At 36.9% G+C, this 22,243-nt stretch overlaps 2 protein-coding genes across 4 annotated transcripts; one reads left to right on the top strand and one right to left on the bottom strand.

The window, feature by feature from the left end:
• The first annotated feature begins 3,898 nt into the window (after nucleotides 1-3,898).
• On the top strand, nucleotides 3,899-9,538 carry LOC141442780 (CCR4-NOT transcription complex subunit 7-like). Of its 3 annotated transcripts, none has more exons than XM_074107914.1 (9): nucleotides 3,899-4,070; nucleotides 4,178-4,260; nucleotides 4,500-4,607; nucleotides 4,777-4,886; nucleotides 5,093-5,206; nucleotides 5,335-5,453; nucleotides 5,874-6,031; nucleotides 6,485-6,625; nucleotides 9,280-9,538. In XM_074107914.1, exons 3-9 carry the CDS (start codon nucleotides 4,500-4,502, stop codon nucleotides 9,385-9,387), a joined length of 858 nt encoding a protein of 285 aa, XP_073964015.1. In that variant the 5' UTR covers nucleotides 3,899-4,070; nucleotides 4,178-4,260; the 3' UTR covers nucleotides 9,388-9,538. The 3 variants fall into 3 exon arrangements, with proteins under 3 accessions (XP_073964015.1, XP_073964007.1, XP_073963998.1); XM_074107906.1 differs by having other exon boundaries at nucleotides 3,900-4,070; nucleotides 4,178-4,265; XM_074107897.1 differs by having other exon boundaries at nucleotides 3,900-4,070; nucleotides 4,178-4,265; nucleotides 4,486-4,607.
• A 96-nt stretch (nucleotides 9,539-9,634) lies between these two features.
• Iswi (nucleosome-remodeling ATPase imitation SWI) lies at nucleotides 9,635-21,674 on the bottom strand. Its single transcript, XM_074107886.1, has 17 exons — nucleotides 21,396-21,674; nucleotides 21,075-21,298; nucleotides 20,741-20,998; nucleotides 20,416-20,539; nucleotides 18,645-18,932; nucleotides 18,197-18,410; nucleotides 17,493-17,764; nucleotides 15,459-15,686; nucleotides 14,204-14,449; nucleotides 14,011-14,116; nucleotides 13,699-13,844; nucleotides 13,432-13,538; nucleotides 12,857-12,990; nucleotides 12,578-12,693; nucleotides 11,422-11,642; nucleotides 10,876-11,016; nucleotides 9,635-10,559 (listed from the first exon to the last, which is right to left on the bottom strand). The coding sequence occupies exons 1-17, from the start codon at nucleotides 21,444-21,446 to the stop codon at nucleotides 10,361-10,363; spliced, it is 3,075 nt and encodes a 1,024-aa protein (XP_073963987.1). The 5' UTR covers nucleotides 21,447-21,674; the 3' UTR covers nucleotides 9,635-10,360.
• Between the last annotated feature and the right edge of the window lie 569 nt (nucleotides 21,675-22,243).

The following is a 22,243-nucleotide window of genomic DNA, read 5'->3' as shown; positions in this document are numbered from 1 at the left end:
TCTTATGTTTTACTGCTTATTAATTGTTATTTGTGTACCTACTAGAAGTATCTAAAATTGAAAAGCTTTGACCGTATGCGACCCGGTGGGAATCGATTTATTACGGCTCCGCGTCACTGGCCGTTCATCATCCCAGCCTATATATACGTCCCACTGCTGGGCACAGGCCTCCTCTCAGAATGAGAGGGCTTGGGCCGTAGTTCCCACGCGGGTCCAGTGCAGATTGGGAACGCCGCACACACCATTGAATTTCTTCGCAGGTTTGTGCAGGCTTCCTCACGATGTTTTCCTTCACCGTAAAGCTCGTGGTAAATTTCAAATGTAATTTCGCACATGAATTTAGAAAAACTCAGAGGTGCAAGCCGGGGCTTGAACCCACTGCACTGGCAGTTATCATACTTTTTATATTACATAATATGTTCCAAAATCAATGGTTTCATCTACTTTGTTACAATTGCTCCACCATTCTGGCTCTAGGTGCGTATATACAAGCTGTTAATTAAATAACTGAAAACCAGTAAGTAGTTTTGCTCAGAATCGAGAGTTGAATCGATTACACAATGTTTTATCCCTAATTTTATGTGCCCAGTCTAAAAGTTACGACTGCGACGGGCGCCAATTAAATATTTTAGCGAGGTTGCATTGATAATTTAATAATGGCCGTTTTACTGTCACTGTATGATTTTCTTCTAAAAAGCACAAAACTGACAAATCGTCACTAGTTTTTAAAAAAACTCGTATTCCAAAATGGATATTTTTTCTGAGTGCACCCTATGACCATTAGGTCAAGGTTCAATTTTGTTGCCGTATTGATTTGAGATACGAGATTTTTTCAAAGTAGTGACGAAATACAAATCATGAATATAGAGTTAGAAATTAAGTAGAAATACTGACTTAGCAAAACACACCAATATCTTTTAAAATTAATAATGAAACTGTGTACTTATTGTTGAAGGTCCAAATAAATAAATAAATAAATAAAATAATGCAGATATCCAAAAATAAATTCGATCAATTTACCTAAAATGAAAAAATATTTTTGGAGTGTCTGAGGTTTTCAGTTATTTATTTTAACACGTTGTATAGGTTCCTTACATGAGGTATTTTTACAGGATGACATTTTAAACGTGATACAAAATAAGTGTTTCAAACTCAGTTAATGCTTCTGCTTTACAATACATTAATACATAAACTATTTTGTTAAATTTAACCTGATAGCAGCGGTTTCTTTCTATAGGTACGGTCGAACAAACAGAAACATGACCCAGGGTGGAACCTTTTAATAATCAATTTCACTATTATTTCCTTGACAAAAGTATGAGATGTCATCATGACATCAGTAGCACAAAGGTTCCACCCTGGGTCATGATTCAGTTTGTTCGACTGTACATTGACTTCGTGGTTTAATTTAAACAATGTATGGAAACCACAAATTGTAATTAATTTAAATCTGTAAATACGTTACATATTCTCACCTATTTCACAACAGCCTTCTTTAATGCATTGCTAAATATTTATTAGTTTATTATTTTTATTGATTTTTAGTTTTACATAAAACAAAAAATATTAAAAAAAAATCCTATAGAAACTTTTTTGTTTGTGGCTGTTGACACCTGATTACTTTGGTCTTAGACGAAGATTTTTATTTTATGCCCTAGAGCAGAAATAGTACATTGTGCATTTAGGGGCGTAAGAAGGGGATTGCTAACGAAGAGTCTATTAGAAGCCCGACGCCAGGCCCTATACCACGAAGTGCAAAACTCGAACTTCGTATGTTGCCGTCCCGCTGACGCTTATGTCATTTAATACGCGAGTGAAAGGGACGGTGCGATACGAACTTCGATTTGCGAGTTTCGTAGTAGCCCCTCAGAGTCGAAAAATCGAAGTTCGTATCGTATCCTCCCTCTCACTCTCGTATTAAATAATATAAGCGTCAGCGGGATGACTAGACACGAACATAAAATTTTGCACTTCGTAATAATATTACGAACAACATAATAATAACAATAAATTCATTTATTTCGGGGAACTTGGTCCATACAATAAATACCTTACAGACTAACATACATATATTTATAATAAATAATCTTAAAACTAATTTATATATACTGAGCGGCACAAAATTTAGCCCACTCTCCATACAAAATTACCTATAAACTGCATACATTTTAGGGCCAGATTTTTTGCCGCTCACCGACTGGATATATATAATGGGCCGGATATGCCGATATAATGCGGAACTCGGGGCCCGCGGATAGTCTGATTGGCAGTGGAAAAAAAACGAAAAATAAAAAAATAGGATTGGCAACACATTTTTAAGCTAAATTTGAGCGAACCTAAAACTACTGTTTACCTACCCTACACTACACGTAATGTTGGGACGTTTTTTTTTCTCGTCTTAACCCTGTGGAGTATCTTGGATCTTTCAAAAACATTATAATTTTGAACATGAAACTAGCATCGTACATTTAACTAACACCATGTATCTAACATATTTATAAGTAAGTAAGTAATACTAATCCTAGATAATCCTCCTAGATGCCTAGATGCTCGTAGATGTTGGATCCTAGTTATCTGAACAATTTTTTTATTATTATTATTATTACCGAGCACAGCTTAGCCGTGGCGCGCAGTGCGCGTGTTGCAGCAGCCGCAGAGTCGCGTTGCTCCGGGAAGAAGAGCTACGAATTAGCCCGTAACATATCGAGGTAAACTCGACTGAAGACATAAGTTATCCGGTTTTATTTCATTAGATATTATAATTTTGCTTCAAATATCTGTAAAAAAAATATGATGGTAGTGGTATAATGAATTTAAATGGAAAACTATCGCAGCTTGGTAGGCTTTACAAGTTAACGACTCTTGCCAAAAGCACATAATACACCACACCATCAAAACTTAATTATTGAATTGAATATTTGCCGCATATTATTATTTCGGAACCTAAGTTACACTGCCGTGGTCCGACACCCACTTGGCTGGTATTTATTTGCAATTAGAAATTTAGAAATGAAATAGTTTATTTTTCTCAATTTATTTATACTATTTAACATACAGGATGGCCCAATTATATTGGTCAGTATGGGAGAGTCTGAAACTATACGACATACGAAAATTTCTTCTTAGGAACCATGACATCGATATTTAAAAAAAAACCTGTACTCAGCTCGGGAATCGAACCTGGTTGTTTTGCAAAAAAAAAACTTTCTCTAATTCTATTTAGATATCGATTGTGTACGTCTAAAATTAATAAAATGCATTGTTTGCACATACTTTAATTTATTTTAGTAGGTGTTCGAAGTGGCCACCGTTTTTTTCAATACACTGTTCAACACAGTTAGGTAACGATCTTATTATTGCATTTTGTAACTTGACATGGTGAATTGGCGTTAAAATCTTCAACGGTATCATAGCTTGTTTAGTATGCTTCATTTTTCACGTACCTATAACGCCACAAGAAATAATCAAGAGGCATGCATTTTATTCACTTTAGACATAATGTTTCATGGACACATTTACTTCTTAATACGTACACAATCGATATCTAAATAGAATTAGTGTAAGTTTTTTTTTTTCAAAACAACCAGGTTCGATTCCCGAGCTGAGTACAGGTTTTTTTTTTAAATATCGATGTCATGGTTCCTAAGAAGAAATTTTCGTATGTCGTATAGTTTCAGACTCTCCCATACTGACCAATATAATTGGGCCATCCTGTATGTTAAATAGTATAAATAAATTGAGAAAAATAAACTATGCTACTAAACTAAAATAAAAAACTAAAATGTGGCGCTGTCGTCGTGAATGATCCCAATATCATAATTGCATCGAAGCATAACACAAGAAATCCATTAATTTCTCTTATCTGTGGTCGTGGTCGTTGCACTTGCGCTGTCAGTGTCAAAATCACGTCAGTCAGAAATTAAATTCAGTCATTCAGTCAGATTCTGAATGCAACTGCAATGGCAAATATTGAATTAAGTTAGATTTGATAGTGGTGCCGATTGTTCTAATTGTTTAAGTAGATTTAGAGGAAAAGTCTTTGTAGCCGAGAGCGATAAAACAAATAAAAGGTCAGTCAGTATCATTATGATAACAAACATAACATAATAATATATATATATTATATTGAATGCTTTCATCCCGGCTTATTTATTGATTTTAATAAATCTTTGCGCAGGTGCCCCTGGATAAACTAGTTGCAGTTGAAATTTATAGAAAAAGTGCCGAGAACCTGATACATACTTGAAGGCTCTTATTTCCGTAAAGTAAAGCAAACATTATATAAAGAATCTGTTTGAATACAGTCGAGTTCATAATCTTGTCAGCAAAAATTTGATCAAAAATATCTGAACACGACCCTATTGTTAATGGCGTAGAAGCGTGTTCAGATATTTTTGCTTACAAGTTTATGAACTCGACTGTACATTTGTACTACTAAGTTAGTACATAATATCTATAGGCAAAATTTAACTAATATTCCAAAAGCTATGATTTTACAGATGCCTGCCGCTAGCTTTGGCGGCACAATGAACTCTCTGAAAGATGATTGTGCAATCAAAAATGTGTGGAACCACAATCTTCATGAAGAATTTCATGTTATTCGACAGGTATGAGGTTACTTAGCTATGTACATAAATTATTGTTTTGTATTTCCTATCTGAACAGTATGTAAATACAAAAACTAACCGGTGGTAGATTTTTTTTGACATTCATAAGTGCTTGTTATAGTTTAAATTGAATAGAGATATTTTGACTTTGACTTTAACTTTATAACAGATTGTCCAGAAGTATCATTGGGTGGCCATGGACACAGAGTTTCCTGGAGTGGTGGCCAGGCCTATTGGTGAATTCAGATCTACAGCAGACTATCAGTACCAACTACTTAGGTAATTGTAAAATTGTCTTTCAAAATATATATAAGCAATGATTAAAATCAAGTGGATTAACATGTCTATGGACAGTACACCTAAGCGTCCAAATATAAGGCTTAATTAACAATGTTTAAATTAAAAGTAGTGTCAGTGTGTTAATGATTAATCTTCATGAAAAAAAACCTGTTGTCATTATTTTATTTAAGATTACTCATTTCTAGGTGCAATGTAGACCTGCTGAGGATTATTCAACTTGGTCTCACATTCATGGATGAAAATGGAAAGACCCCTCCAGGCTGTACAACATGGCAGTTCAATTTTAAGTTTAACCTACAGTAAGTCTCATTTTCTTTTTTATTGTTAACATTTTCACAGCTGTTAATATGTCAGCGCAAGTTAGCACTGCAGAGGCAATTCTTTGTCCCAAAAATATTGATTATAACTAAGTGTTTTTCATCTCCAGGGAAGATATGTATGCCCAAGATTCTATTGATTTACTGCAGAATTCAGGGCTCCAGTTTAGGGAGCATGAAGAACATGGAATCGAGCCATTAGAGTTTGCAGAACTTCTTATGTCCTCAGGTAAGGATAAACTTTAAGAATTTGAGTCATATAGCACTACATTTTCAATCATCTATTTTCAATCAGTCATTTTTTAAAACTGTTTGCTACTAAATCTTCAGGAAAACAAATAGTTAATGATAATGTAGGATCTGACCATTTAAAACCTATGTTATTGCCATATGGGTTTGAATTATCAGGTATCAGACATTATTGACATTCATTCTGGTTTATATATACAACCTACTCACTTAAAAAACAATAGGACAATCAGCTTTATTGTTTGGTTTCTGATACAGAACCTATCATAAAAAATGATAATGCATTTGGTTGATTATACTGGATAGAAATTTGTTGTGTGCTTGTATCCAAAAAAAATAAAACCAATTGTTAATGTTAAGATTTTTGTTTTCAACTTATTCCAGATATCCTTTATTTCAGGAATTGTGCTCATGGATAACATCAACTGGCTGAGTTTCCATTCTGGATATGATTTTGGATACTTATTAAAGCTGCTAACGGACCAAAATCTTCCTCAAGAGGAGACTGATTTTTTTGAAAGTCTGCGCTTATATTTTCCAAATGTTTATGATGTAAAAGTAAGAAATTATTTATTTTAATTGAGTTTCACAAGCTTTAATTTTGTTTTACCTGTCTAAATGTATGTTTGTTTGTTAGGGGAAACCGGGGATTTTTTGGGTGTTTTGTGATGAACAAAATAATTCTCTAGTCTAAAAATGATTGATATAGGTGTGGCGTAATTTATGGTTGATGCACTTTTAGTGGTAGAATTGACTGGAAATTTGGTGTGGATTGATGTAGCTGGATGACAAAGCAAGTGATGGATAAAACACGAAACAAGTAACAACTACAGTTAGCAAATATGTAAAGCTTTTTTTTTATGAAATCAAACCTCACTAACAAATGATGTGAATAACCATGAACAAACATCCATCCATCCATGTCCTCATCAATCAAATTATACATTTTTGGAGGTTGCGTAATGCACATGAAGGTGCTTAGTTTATTAAAAAACCTTTGCCTTTTTCCAGTACTTAATGAAGCTGTGCAAGAACCTGAAGGGCGGTCTTCAAGAGGTGGCAGATCAACTTGAGCTTCGGCGTGTGGGCCCGCAGCATCAAGCTGGCTCAGACTCTCACCTCACCGGCATGGCATTTTTCAAGATCAAAGAGGTATTAGTTTTCTTTACTTATACGTTCTAAAAAATTGCCACCCACTAGGTCTTTGACTGTGACAGGTCGACGCGTTGTTGTTATATATATTATTAACCACAACCACGTCTGATGGGTAACTGAACACCTATTTATCAAGAAAAAAACCAGTGGCAATTTCAAATAGCTGCCAGCCTAAGTAGTCAACTGTATGATAAGTCGGACTGCTTTCATTCCCTTTCTTGGGTTCCATATTTTAAACCCAAGATTTCATGGGTGGTCCTCTAAGACACATACATACTTATCAAAGCATTCTTTGTCAGCACAAAACTTGACAAAACTTGAACACATCTTAGTTTATAAAAAATTTAGGTTGGTCCTAAGACACATTTCAGTGACCGGCCACACTTCCTTATGTAACGGGAACACTGGTATCATTCTAGAAATTGCTTATCACTTAATTCAGAGAAAGCATATTTAAATTCACCTGGTGCTGTTAGTTTGATTAAAGTTTCCAATTATCACGTAATGAAATCATAATCCTGTTTGTAAACTCGGTTTACACTCATAAGTGTGTCACAATAAGCAGATACAGTAATATATCTGCATCTGAACGCATATCTTTCAATATCGCTTCCCCTCTCATAAAATTCGTATTCCTATTTTCTATTTTACTACCGATTTGTGTTCATAATAATCACTCTTCATAATTTTTTTCCTCATACATAGTATAATGCGGATTTTATCTGCGTATAAAAATGAGTGAATGTGTCACCTCGTATTCTCAGCTTACTTCAGCTCAACCTCGTATCAGGCCACAGTAAATGAGGGCTATCGCGAATGAATTCGCCACTAGAGGCGCTAGTGTAGCGTGAGGTCTCCGAAATGTCAAATCTCATAGTTTTTGGGTGAGCTACGCGGGTTTAGAATAATTTTGTGAATATTTTGCAATATCTGAAATTAATTATGGCAAATATGCGTTCGGGGGCAATGAATGTCTGTGTTTTGAGAAAGTTTTGTCTTTCGGAAACCTTTGTCCTCCCTTTTTTCCGAACAAAACGGGGACTATGCAACACTGTGGCATGCTCGATATTTTTATGGTACGGTTTTAAGGTGTATTAAATATGATTTTAATCTAAACTTTTTGTTTTCACGCTCGTAATAACAGACTTTGAAAGCCATACTTAAAAACCTCACGCAACAGTGCGCCATCTAGTGAGACAAAAAACGATAGCCCTCATTGCGTTAGAATCATCTTTATGTTAAATAGGTACCTACGATAGCGTTAATTTTTGCTATAAACAATACGGTATTTAACAACTCCTGAATTTGCCATATCTTAATATTATTATGAAAATATAGATATAAAGACAGTGTTAAGCGAAGAGATAACTTAAATCGGTTGAAAATTGGATTTATAGTGATTTTTTGAAAAATCTATATACCTGTCTCTTTCTCGAACACTTTTCTCTATGCAGCAAGTATGGCGGTACTGGCGTGTGACGTCACATGCCAGTATATCTTTCTCTGTCTAATCTGGAATTTCAAACCTTTATAAATTAGTTATTTGTAAAGGTAGCTTAAAAATTGTTTCTCTATTCGATAACAGGCATTGTGTACAATTTATAATAAAATGAAATAAAACATATACAACATTTAAATATAACATATAAATAAAACATATACAAAATAGTCAAATACCGTATTCGGGTACGAGGTTGAGAAAGTAAGCGCTCGATATTAACGTATCCGCATAGTGTGTGACACGCTTAAGACATTGAGGTCAGCTCTACGAAAATCCAATTATATCTAAATCAACAGAGATAATTACATTAGGACGCCTCTTGGAGTCCTCTCTAGTTCGTTGTATCCTTGAATCGACTCAACTCGTCCTTTACCACGGCCAAAAATAATTGGATTGCGGAACTAAAGCGTAGCGAGAGACCGTTAATTTTAAATATCATAGTTTTGAGTACCTTACTGCCTTCGTTTTAGAGATTTTCAATTTGAACACATTTTAGAAATTTTCAATTGCACGGCGAACTTGGGAATTCGGTTGTCCGCGTGGGTACCGGGGGGAGGGAGGTTTATGCTAGAGGGTTCATCATACCTATAATTATGAGATGCGTGCACCCCATAGATACAGAGATGCAAGATGCAATCCAACGCCTAAAAATAATCGATCTGAAAAGGAAAATACTTCCAATAGTTTGCGACATTGGCACAATCGTCGTTCTATCCGAACTTGTACATTGCCATTTAAAAAAAAAAACCTTTTCACTTACTTTCCCACGTAGATGGCGTTAGTACCTATTGTGAGGTCCATTTGACGTCTTGCTTGCGATTGGCTCATTTAGTTATTTAACCGGGTGACACTCTTTTCCGGCCCGGATAATACCGACAAATACCGACCCTGTTTTTTGTGTACACGCCCATACAAACTGACGTGAGCTTCTATGGGTGTGTACACGAAAAACAGGGTCGGTATTTCCGTCCCGGTATTATCCGGGCCGGGAAAGAGTGTCACCCATTTAACCAAACACGAGCGCGACGGACCTCACGATAATAGCGCCATCTAGCGATATTTCGCCTGTCGAAAAACCCTCATTCCAGCTGTCTATTGAGGAATAGCCACAACGAGAAACATAGCCAAACTTCAAAACATTTTTGTTCAGATATTTTTCGACGGTAACATCGAGAGCACGAGCGGGCACCTCTACGGGCTGGGGGCGCCGTTTGCGCCCAACAACTTCCAAGACAACGGCGATGCCGCGTCGTCCTGATCCGAGCCGGCCGCGCCGCCGCCGCGCGGCCCCTTTGCGGAGTGAACTGTGCAGTCTGGACGTTATGAATATTACACAGACCGTATTTATCGTTATTATTATGTAATGTCATAATCAGTGTAAAATTTTAATAAATTCTTATAATTACCAAGTGCGGTGTTTTTTGTGATAGCAAATACGGAATAGTCTTCTTAGGTTTTTAGTGTTATTTAGTTTAGGAAATTTTCAGATAAACGAAACTAGTACATCTGATTGAGTATCACTTTATTGTAATAAATGTAAAATCTCATGACCTGTTTTTAACGCTTCATAGGTAAAAATATCATTTGTTTCTAATTGTTTCACGAATGCCTATTTTTTATATCACACGCCCGTCGTTAGATAATCTTACTGGAAAATCGACCGGATGAAAGGTTCTTGTTATAATGGGTATTACTTAGCAACCTAAAACACCAGTACAGTACATAAGACAATTACAATCTAGATTGTAGTCCGTTTTGTCTTGGTTTCTCACCAATTTATAATTTCTATTTTTATCTCGATATTCTGGTATTTTATCAGATTTACATCTGGAGGCAAAATTTTAAAGTTACTACTTAATACCCATTGCATAACAATTACTATGCGGATCTCTATAAATAAGTTAGGATTTACAAAATACTGCTAGTTGGAGTAGCCATGATTTAAATTATATTAAATCAACTAAAGTCTCAATCATTGCAATACTCACTCAACACACACACACATCCACTGCATATTCGATAAGAAGAAAATTCTTAAATATCACTGCTGATTTCTTGTCACTCTATCCCACAATATCGCAAGATCGCTAGAGCTTTAAGACAAAATTAATTAAAAAAAGAAAGAATTATTTCTAAGCGTTGTATCTAGCTTCTATTTAATTCCTAGGTGCAATAAATGTTCAACTGGTTCGGTTGTTATTTGCGGCACGGATGTTCCGTTTGACCGGATTTCATTTCTTCTTTTTCTTGTGTTTTTGGGCGGTATCGGGAGTGTTGTCTGCCTTACGCTTGCCGGCGGCGCCCTTGCCACCTGCGCCGCCTCCGGGTGTGTTCTGGTTGACATTGCCGCTCTTCTTCTTCTTTTCTGCACGTTCCTTTTCTTCCAGCTCCTGATTTTCTCTTTCGATCAACGTGATAAGCGTGTTACATCTGAAAAAAAGGATATAAAATATCATATTATTAAAGAGAGTCATGATCATGATTGGTATGATTTTTAATTGTTTCGATATTTCATCTCTCTATAGCCCTTTGAGTGATTTGAGCCTCCATAAGGCCCAAAGCGAACGACCTTTTCATAGAGCCATAAGTAATCACTGCCAACAGCACACTGGGCAAAAACTCTTGAAACACTGCGGAATATTGGACGAAAGAAAGATATCTCGTAGCTTCCTGAGCGCCGACCTAGCTCTGATTCCCATGCGTAATTGTGTACTGGAGCCATAATAATAACAACGTGATGTCTTACCTCCGCTGCAGTTCGACGGCGGTGCGCGACTTCAGGAACCAGTCGAAGCGGAACTGCGGCGCGGCGTGCACGGCGGCCCGCAGCTCCTCGTACACGTTCTCCTTGTCGAAGCCTAGCTTGTGCAGCATGCACACCAGGAACCTGCCCAGTGATAAACAACCATTGATTGCCATTCTATATATGTATTATACCTACAATACTGATTAGGTTTATTAGATGGAATGGTTTTTTTTTATTCGACTGGATGGCAAACAAGCAAGTGGGTCTGTCTCCTGATGGTAAGAGATCACCACCGCCCATAAACATCTGCAACACATGCGTTGCCCAAAATAATGTAACAAGACCCTACGCTACCAGAATGGAAAATACTAATAGGGTGCAACCTGGCTGGAAACTCATTTTAAAAGTAAATATTGATTGGGGGTCACACAAGGCGCACTTGGAATATGACGTCGTCGTGCTACTCAAGCACCAAACAAGAAAAACTTTCTGGTGAATTAGTATAGAGCCACTAATTCATTTAATTGCACTTAAATCGAACATTACCTGTCCTCTTCCTCTACATAATTCTTGCCCTTGTTGGTTCCGTAAGAAATTCGGAGTTGGTGGAAAGGTGCCCTGTACCGCGCCATTTTTGCGTCCAGCGCTTTCTTGATTGAAGCTCTCCTCTGAATCTTTGCCTCTCCCCGTTCAATTTGTCCCATTATTCTGTCGATGTCTTGGAGTTCGTGACATCTCTCCCAGAAAACTGCCGAATACTCCATGACCTAATCACAAATAGTAGATTGTACAACAAGAGCATAAAACCATAGTAAAAGAGAACATGTAGGTTCACTACGGACAAAAGTAGGTACATCGCGCGGCTTAAATATGTGCGCGCCGGCCAGCTCGCACCTCTGAGTTTTTCGAAAATCATGTGCGGAATTACATTTGAAATTTAACACGAGCTTTACGGTGATGGAAAGCATCGTGAGGAAACCTGCACAAGCCTGCGAAGCAATTCAATGGTGTGTGTGAAGTTCCCAATCCGCACTGGGCCCGCGTGGGAACTATTGCCCAAGACCTCTCATTCTGCGGGGAGGCCTGTGCCCTGCAGTGGGACGTATATAGGCTGGGATGATGATGATGATGAACTGTAGTGTGATAGTTTCGTGCAAGGACACAAAAAAATAATAGATACCTACCTATAAACAATATAGTTATAGTATTATGTGTAGGAAACATGAGTAGTATGTACACAGTGTGCATACTTGTTCTCTTTTACTATGATAAAACGAAACCGAGACATCGAGGGGAAAATGGGTTTTACACTCAGCTTTTCACTTCGATTGAGAGGAAATTAGATAGCAACAATGGAAACAATTGATCACTTTACCTTTTATTTTTCATGCATTGCAATATAATTATGAACTTATAGTTTCAATAATTTATTTTGATTTATTTGATTGGTTTCTACTTTCATATAAATCATTTTTTTTTTTTTAAATCATAGAAACTTTTTTGTTTCTGGCTGTTGACACCTGATCCTTGGTCTTAGACGAAGATTTTACTTTATGCACTAGAGCATAAAAAAACATTTTATGTCGCCTAGATCCAGCATAAATACGAAGTTAACGAGCATGAGAAACGAAAAAAGTATTTCATAAACGCATTTGAACTTTAAAATGGTTCAAGATTTCGTAGTTGGAAACTGATGACTCACCTCCTCCGGGGTCTTTCCTTCAACATCTTTAGCGATGTTATCAATATCGTCCCTGCCATATTTTTCATTCGCCTTAATGAACTGATTAAAATCTCGCTTTGTCCAGTTCGTAAAACCTGAAAGTCACATAGTGATTCAACATGAAACAAAATACCGTTTCTATAAAAAAAATATGGAAATAATTTCATCTGAACAATGCAGTCTTTGTTGCATGTTTGGAGACTTTGATTTTATAATGTATCTGATTTACTGTGTACTATATTAGTGCTTTTATTCTACCTTGTGTTAGAAGATTTTCCTTCTCTGTGGCCTCTTCTTCAGTCAGCGCCTCAGCATCGTCTATCTTGCGTTGCTCCTCCCTCTGAATTTTGGCTGCGTCTGGTCCTAACTCCGGATTACGCGGCACTTTATAGCTGAAGTAAATGCAACAGTCAGTGTCAAGACAAGCTTTTATGATTAGTTTAATGGTTTTGAAAGTGATCCCCTCTCTTCCTCGAATTATCTTCTTCTCCAGTGTTTGATTGTTTTGTAATATTATGTACAGTTTAGGTCAAAGATATCTTTACCTTGTCACTCACTATTTCACCTTCTGACTAGTTTATACAGAAGTTCAAACATGAAGGGACTGCAAAAAATTAGTAAAGAAATATTTTTGACTTTGACTGTCCACAATAATAATCATATAGAGTGTGTTATCAAAAGGAGGTATTTTTACAAAAATCTTGATTGACCCAGTTTCCCCAGAATGTCCTATAGAAGAATTTTGGTGGCAAAGAATCGCCCAAGTGTGTGTCGGGTTATTCTATGGTTCCGTAATAAGACATGGCAGTTTCAATTTTCCAATGTGACTTTACCTCAATGTTTTTCTGTAATGATAAATCTCTTGATCCAGCAGCTCGAACAATCGCGGCGGGAAGAACTGGAAGTCTTGGACAATCGGCTGCTTCGGCGGTCGCGGTGCCTACGTATAGAGAAACGTCAATGATAAAATGCACCTAAGAACGCTATCATGATCTGAAATAATGTAAAACCTACATGACTAGTAGATAGTAAATTATAAAGCGTGCACAAGTACTTATGAAGATCTGCGCGGCTCCAGCACTTTAGTTCTTTACACATACCTGTACTTTGGGCGCCTTGGGCTCTGAAACACGGAGCGCTTCTCTGAAGTATGCATCCACCGCATAATTAGCCTTACGCTCTCGTTTTGGCGGCTCGATCCAGCTACCCAGAGGGATTATCTTCTGCTTCTCTCTGTAGTCCTCTCCTGCATAAGGGAGATAGATAAAGACAATATTGCGAATAAAACAAAAATATTAGTTTATGATATGAATATCCGAAAAATAAAAATTAAGTATATTCCCCAGTCCAAAAAACACTGCCTTTTCACTTCAATTTCGTGTTTTCATTATTATTAAAATATTATACAGCACCTTCAAATTGATAAACGGAATCCGTTGTCGCACCAGGCGTATCCATAGAGAAAGCTCTCAATGACGATTCACCGAGACTTTCCAATTTTTGTTTCAGCTCTTCGGTCTAAAAAATAATTGATTCAATAAATTCGAATTGTTATCTGTTTGAGGGATTTATGAGCTTTATGTAGGTCGTATAAGGTATACAAACCTTCGTTTCTCCTTTAGCCAATATAGTATCAATATCCTCATCAGTGATCTCGGAATCCTTGGAAGAGAAGACGTGGTTGGCCCCGTGTCGAATCATGTTTAGCATTTCGTCCTTGTTGAGTTGATTTTTCTGGTCGATAAGGCGACCAGACTGTATCACGAGCTTATCGAGACGAAGTTTCACTTCCGCCCGCTCCACGATTTTTTCTTCTACCGTATTATCGGTAATAAGCCGAAATACTCGCACCTTGATAGAAGAAATAACATGAACAATAATTAATAATACTAGTTCTTACTACTGAACACTTCCTACTTCAATAATAACAATATAGTTTGCGCATTTAATGAGAAAGGCAGTACCTAAATTGTGTTGAGTGCGATGTGGTTGAAGATGTTTACCACTTATTAATGGAGTGTGTAAGTAAGGACTCGAGCCAAGAGGAATATGTTTTACTCAATTTGGAATGTCAATATCTTAAATGTTGGTATTTTCCAAGCCATATTGTCGGAGCTCTCGCAGGCTGCTAGATTTGTATATGGATTTTTAGATAAGTGATTAGACAGATTTGTGGTAGACATTTGTTTGTTTAAGAGAATCCGTGCGCAGGTTTGCCACTCTGTGGCAGGGGATCCGATGGTATGGGTTGGAGGTTGGAGGACATGTCATGTCCCTCTTGGCTCGAGTTGTTACTCGTTTAAATTATACAATTTACACAATTATACAATTTAAACGAGTAACAACTCGAGCCAAGACGAGCCATACGGCTGTTGTGGGTTTTTATAGTTAAGGCCTTTGGGAATTGACATGTTCATTATCTTTTGATCAAAGTTCCATAATAGATAGATTTAAAAAAAAATAACAATATAGATTGGTGTGAAAACTACTCCTCAATTCAAAATCCAAGCTTTGCTCTTGAGAGCTTTGCGTCGCTGAACGTCAATAGAAACCTGATGAGTCAGCCATGATCTAGTGTGAAAGTTCACTTTTTCAAAAAACTTTATTAACTAGAATGACTTAACCTCCTAATGCCCAAATTTTTTTTTTGATTTATGAACATCAAACTTTATGTCATTTATGATAGAGTTTGATATTAAATGATATTGTAACGGATAACTCACGTCTTAAACCCGGTTACGGCTAAACTCGGTTTAAGACGTGAGTTATCCGTTACAATATCATTTAATATGAGTGAGTCTCACAATAGAGTTTGATAAAGATAAAGGACTCTGGGCGTTATGAGGTTATGAGTTTGTACCTGTTTCAGCTGTCCAATCCTATGCGCGCGATCCATAGCCTGTAAATCCATTTGCGGATTCCAATCAGAATCGTATATTATGACGACGTCTGCCGAGGTCAAGTTAATGCCGAGGCCACCAGCACGAGTCGACAGCATAAACACAAACTTCTCACTGCCCTCAGCATTGTACTCCTCGATTTGTCTGTTGCGGTCTTCATGAGGCGTCTGTCCATCCAGACGGCAATACTAAAAAGTACAATTTTAATGATAATTTTCAAGGAAATAATAGTACATTACTGCAGAGGCCATGAAGTAAGGGATTGATGGACGAGTTCGGGGTAGACGGCCGAGTCGTAGACAAGTCCAGCAATCCCTGTTCTGGCCGAGGCTTGTATAGTGCTTTTCTCAAACAATGTGAGGAAATACTTACACACTACACATACGGTATAATTTTTTGGGGAGATTCTGTTGATGTTATATCCACATTTAGATTACAAAAAAAATGCATGCGTACTATTTACCGTATCCACGAAAGACATTATCTTCGGAATGTTTTCAAGGAGAAGCGAATGCTAACACTAACTGGGATCTATGTTTTAGAGATTTGTTTATTTGTGAAGTGTAATCACGAGTTCTTTACGAAAAAGTCATCTCTTCGAGATGTTGGTTTGCGCACTCAGTACAAATTTAATTATGTTATTCCCAGAGCTCATAGTAAACTTATTTATAAAAGTGCTTTTTTTGCCGCTATGCGTATTTTTAATAAACTACCGGTTGAAATAAAAAAACTAGAGGGCCAAAAGTTCAAGTTTACACTTAAAAATTGGCTTATAAATAATACCTTTTATGATACAAAAGAATTTTTTGCTCATTGAAATTAATAAGTATACTTGCGCGAAAATAATTATAGATATTATACAAGATAAATTAATATATAATAAGATTTTATATTGTACGTCCGAAATGGACAAACTGTTGAGACTTATAACCTTTTGTAAACACCCTATTATGTACACAGTTAAAACAATAAAGTCTATTTCTATTTCATCCATCCATCCATCCATCCATGCATCCATCCATCCATCCATCCATCCATGCATCCATCCATCCATCCATCCATCCATGCATCCATCCATCCATCCATGCATCCATCCATCCATCTGTCCATCCGACCGTCCGTCCGTCCGTCTAACCATCCGTCCATCCGTCTAACCATCCGTCCATCCGTCTAACCATCCGTTCATCCATCTAACCATCCGTCCATCCGTCCACCCGTCTAACCATCCGTCCATCCGTCTAACCATCCGTCCATCCATCTAACCATCCGTCCATCCGTCTAACCATTCGTCCATCCGTCTAACCATCCGTCCATCCGTCTAACCATCCGTCCATCCGTCTAACCATCCGTCCATCCGTCTAACCATCCGTCCATCCGTCTAACCATCCGTCCATCCATCTAACCATCCGTCCATCCGTCTAACCATCCGTCCATCCGTCTAACCATCCGTCCATCCGTCTAACCATCCGTCCATCCGTCTAACCATCCGTCCATCCGTCTAACCATCCGTCCATCCGTCTAACCATCCGTCCATCCGTGTAACCATCCGTCCATCCGTCTAACCATCCGTCCATCCGTGTAACCATCCGTACATCGGTCCATCCGTCTAACCATCCGTCCATTGGTCCATCCGTCCATCCATCCATCCATCCATGCATCGCATCGCATCGCAATATCGCAAATGCTTACAGAGTAGTGGTGGTTGGCTATCTGTAATTTTTCCTTTGACAGTTTAATGTTAGTAAGCAAATTTAAAAAGTTAGAGCAGCGGACAATAATGGACTTTCATACATACTTCATGGTCTAGGCCAAGAAGTTATGTAGGGAGGTGGTAGGGAGCCATAAATGAGAAACTTCATGTCTCCATTTCGTGACATTAACGCATACATCTCCGAGCATGTTTGAGAAAAGTCTTTTGCATCAATCGTGAGTGAACTCCACAGATTAGTCAATGGATTATGCAAGTAAATTTACTGCATACACAAAAAGAATACCTTATACTGCCTCCATAGGCAATAATCCTCCAAAATATCTAACATTCTCGTCATCTGCGAGAAGATCAGAACCCTCGAGTCTTGTTCCTGCAGCTTGGGTAGCAGTTTGTCCAGTATAGCCAGTTTGCCGCAATTGTACACTAAATGTTCGTCGGTGGTATAGGGCGGGCCCGGTTCTGCCCCGTCGAATAGGTATGGATGGTTGCAACATTTACGGAGCTGCATAAGAATGTTTTGAAGTCGCATTTTTTCCACTTTACCAGCTCCGTTAACTGCAATTTAAGTTTAGATTTTTATAGTTGCAATAACATAACCTGTCCATCATACATAACATTGCTATTAATAACCGGTTGATATAGGAATCACTTTACCTTGGTACTCGACAGCCAAAACTTGGAAATATGTTTTTAGAGGACTTTTTTTGGTCTTTTTGTAATGGAAATTCAATTTATCGTAAATATGAGCGCAAACATAAACTTTTATTGTAGACTTGAATGGGAATTCTACACATCAAAAATTTACTCAGCGCCTTAGACAGCAGCAAATAATATTTAATCAAGTTAAAAATTACACAAAACTGGCGACGCGAATAGCTGTACATAACGTGAGCCAGGATATCACTGAGTGTCGAGACAACGACAAATCAACGAAAACTCTCACTTGAATCAATGCAATCTATTTGTTTTGTTATTCAATAAACTCACCAACATCAATATCCTTCATCAAAACCTTAGTGTACCACTCTCTCTGCATTTTGCTGAGTCCCACATACACTTTTAACTCCTTTTTAGGCTTGAGTTTTTTTTCCACTTCAGACTTGAGACGTCGCAGCAAGAATGGCCTTAGCACAGCATGGAGCCGAGAAACTAGTTGATTGTCACCGAGAGCCGCATTTGTATTGAACCAGGAATCAAAGTCCTACAAAGCAAGTAAATATAATAAATATTTAACAATTGAACTTACATATATTATTTGTGTCAGCATTTAACATAAAACAAGTATTTATAGTCAACCTTTTTCACCACCACCACATGTGATGTGGCGTGTGGTTTATTTATGTACATTATCCTTAGATTTTCATAAAAAATAGATAACAGCAATTGAAACAGAATTCCTTGATTAACTATTCATAACATTTTATGACCAACTTACATCAGAGCTGTTAAAAACATCAGGCAATAAGAAGTTAAGTAACGCCCAAAGTTCGTGAAGATTATTCTGCAAGGGAGTGCCTGTCAGCAGCAACCTGTTCATGCTCTTAAACTCTCGGAGCAGTTCTGAGAGTTTCGATTTCTCATTTTTGATCCTGTGAGCTTCATCAATAACCATATACCTCCAAGTGAATTTTTTGAATACTGATCGTTCTCGAATGATCATTTCATATGATGTGATGCACACATCCCAGTTACCAGGCATAAGAGTTTCACGAATGAATGTGTTCTGTAAAATAAAAATATACTATTAGTAAATTATATTTATAAATAATGGACAAATCACTGAGTGGATGTAGTAAGTACTATAATTATATGCAAATCTAATATGGTATTTGACAACTCCTGATTTTGCCATATCTTAATATTATTATGAAAATATAGATATACAGATAGTGTTTAGTGAAGAGAAAATTTAAATCGGTTCAAAATTAGATTTAAAGTGTTTTTTTTTTAAATCTATATACCTGTCTCTTTCTCAAACGGTTTTCTCTTGCAGCAAGTATGGCGGTACTGTGTGTGACGTCACATGCCAGTATGTCTTTCTCTGTCTAATCTTGGCTTTCAAACCTTTATAACTTTGTTTATTTGTAAAGGTAGCTTAAAAATTGTTTTTCTATTTGATAAAAGGCATTGTGTAGTTTTAATTTATAAAACCTATACAAAATAGTCAAATACCATATTGCACAAACTTTTCGACATGCAAGTACCCTATTAAACTGGTAATGATTTGACTAATTTACTAATAATTTTAATAATATTAGCATTATGTACAGCCCATAGAACTCAGGGCAGGATCTTGAGGGCAAACTGGAGAGCCTTTCCCACCCATGTGGCAATAAGATATTTAAATACAATACATGTACACCCTATATAATTGACAAGATTTAATTTTTTTAACACCTGTAAATTACTACAGGAATCGAAAGAGTTTTGCCTCCTGAACATGGGAAAATATTTATTACAATTGATTTCTCCATATTTAAAAAAATACAAAAAAATGAAAAAATATGTCTGAATTTGCCAATACTACATCATAATAGATGTTTCCTTTGCCTTTTTCACTAGAAAAAGGAGCTGTCATCATTTCATCAACGTCTCTATGCAATGTCTACGTCAGATTTACGTGATCTTTTTTTTAAGAGACTAGACAAAAGTAATGGATCTATTATGTGGTAGTTTTGGAGTTATGCCCTTTTAGAAAAAGCACATCTTAAAAAAAAAATAATAAATTAATTAATAGTTATTATTGTATTATATAGATTAAAAATAATAATTTTAAAATTTTCTTTGACATTGTTTGGTTTCTTTTGATTATTTGTGTTGTTTTATTTAGTCAGATTTATCTTAAGTTTATTAGGTAATGTGTATAATATAACATTGTAAATTTTCTATTTAATAAATGATTAAAATTTAAATTAATAGTTGTAGTGAAATTTTAAAAATATCAGCATTTTTCTCTTTCCAAGCAGAATACAGAGAACAAATCAAATTAGTCTTAGAAATATGAAATCTTGTCAATTGTGATATTTTTGAACAACCACTAGAGACATTGAAGACTGGAGAATGTGGTGTCTAACATAAATATTTGCCCTGGTTCTCAAGTCATAAATTCAGTGCTGATTGATTATTGGCTATATGCTCCAATGGGATCCCTCATCATTACAAAAGAAAACTACTTGGTTTTGTTAGGTAAATGTTAAGATTCTTACCCTGGTTTCTTGATCTCCAATTAAACAGACCGCTTTTAAGGATGGGCACCATTTCTTAAATTCATTCATCCAATTTGTTAAAGTTGATTTTGGCACAATTACAATATGAGGCCCAGGAATATTCCTAAAAGGATACACTATATTATTCAAATACTAAAAATATAATAATAATAGGCCTTGACATCTTTTGCAGATGATCTAAGTAACATTGCGACAACACTTGCGCTCGTGACTAAATAGGCCGATTCGGGAGGATTCCCCGGCCCCACATGCAACTAAAAATATACAAATATGTAATACACTTATTTAATCAAAAAGTTCTTACTTGAAATTTTTCATGTAACCAAGCAGAGATATTGTTTGCAATGTTTTCCCGAGACCCATTTCATCAGCAAGGATGCCATTTATGCCATTTTCATACAGTGATATCATCCAGTTGAGACCACGCACTTGGTAATCCCGCATTTCTCCATTCTTGATGTAGGGAGGAGAAGACTCAAAGCGAAATATATTCTTAACCTTTGTGTTGGTTTCTGCAAGGAGCTCTTCATCCTCTTCTTGCTCCGTTTTACGGTGGCGGTGACTAAAAACAGCAAATTCAATTATAAATTTAAGAAACTAAATTACTCAGAAATTCACAGATTTAAGAGTTTACATACTCTCCGGCAGATCCTGATGTATCAAGATCCTTGTTCTTCTTGGGTCTTCCAGCTTTAGCCTTTGGTGGACTACTTCCAGCTTTACTGGTATTTGACATAAAATGTGAGAAAATTTCGGTTTGTTTCAACAAAAAGTCAAATCTTTTGGAACGGTCGGTTTCAATCTTGCTTTCGAAATCACCTTCTTTACCTTTCGATGACGTGGTATCGCTTGAAGAGCCATTCTACGGGAATAACATCAAAATTATAAACGCATTGCTACAAAAACATACAAAATACCATTCTGATGTCAGCATAAAGCTCAAGTAACAAAAAGCTTACGGAATTTTCTCCAGCTTCGGCCACTTCCATAGCTTCTTCTGTTTGTGACATGTTGCGAGAATGTCGTTAGTTAGCAGAAAAACAAATATTATTCACTTATTGTAGCATAACACGCAGTTTTATTTGAGAAAACAATTCTTAGCATTACGTCCCCGATATTAACGTTCTAGCTGCGCCGGTCACAGACGAGAACGAGATACAAAAAAAGACAAGCGAGCAAAAGACAAGACAGACCATGTACATGTAATGTAACAAACCAAACCACAACCGCAATGCCGCGAAAGCGAAAATGCATGCTTGTCAATGATTTAAAAGAAAAAAGATGTTTATAGTCTATGACCTTCGGCCGCCACAAGGAGGTTATATAGACATGGAGAGTGCAGCTTGGACAATGACTTGAATATAGACTCATACTAAATCATAAAAAACAGCATTAGCGGGACGGCACGATACGAAGTGAAAATTAGAGCGTTTTCACATTATCCGATCCGATATCGGTATCGGACGACGATGGACGACACCCGATAGCCGACACCATGTGGCGCCATGTGCTCACCTTAGTTAGACCAACGCGGGCTCCCTACGGAAGGGAGTAGCAATTCGCCGCGTTTCCCTCTGTCAAAGTGCAAGCCCAACTGGGCATACGAATTTCATAAAACAAGACGCGCTCGGATTTCAAAGCAAACGCTGCAGTGCTAAAAATGCCGAATTATTCAGTTTTCTGCTGTAAAAAGAGATCTGGGATATCATGCTTGCAAAAAGATGGTGTTACATTTCACATGTAAGTAAATTGTTATCGTATCTCAAAGTTTGTCAATTGTGTTTTGTTTCTTTTCTTTTATACAATA

Source organism: Choristoneura fumiferana, chromosome 2, assembly GCF_025370935.1.
Source record: "Choristoneura fumiferana chromosome 2, NRCan_CFum_1, whole genome shotgun sequence".
Taxonomy (NCBI): Eukaryota; Metazoa; Arthropoda; class Insecta; order Lepidoptera; family Tortricidae; genus Choristoneura; species Choristoneura fumiferana.
Note: the sequence above shows the minus strand (reverse complement) of the source record. Positions and strands in the feature narration are given on the sequence as shown.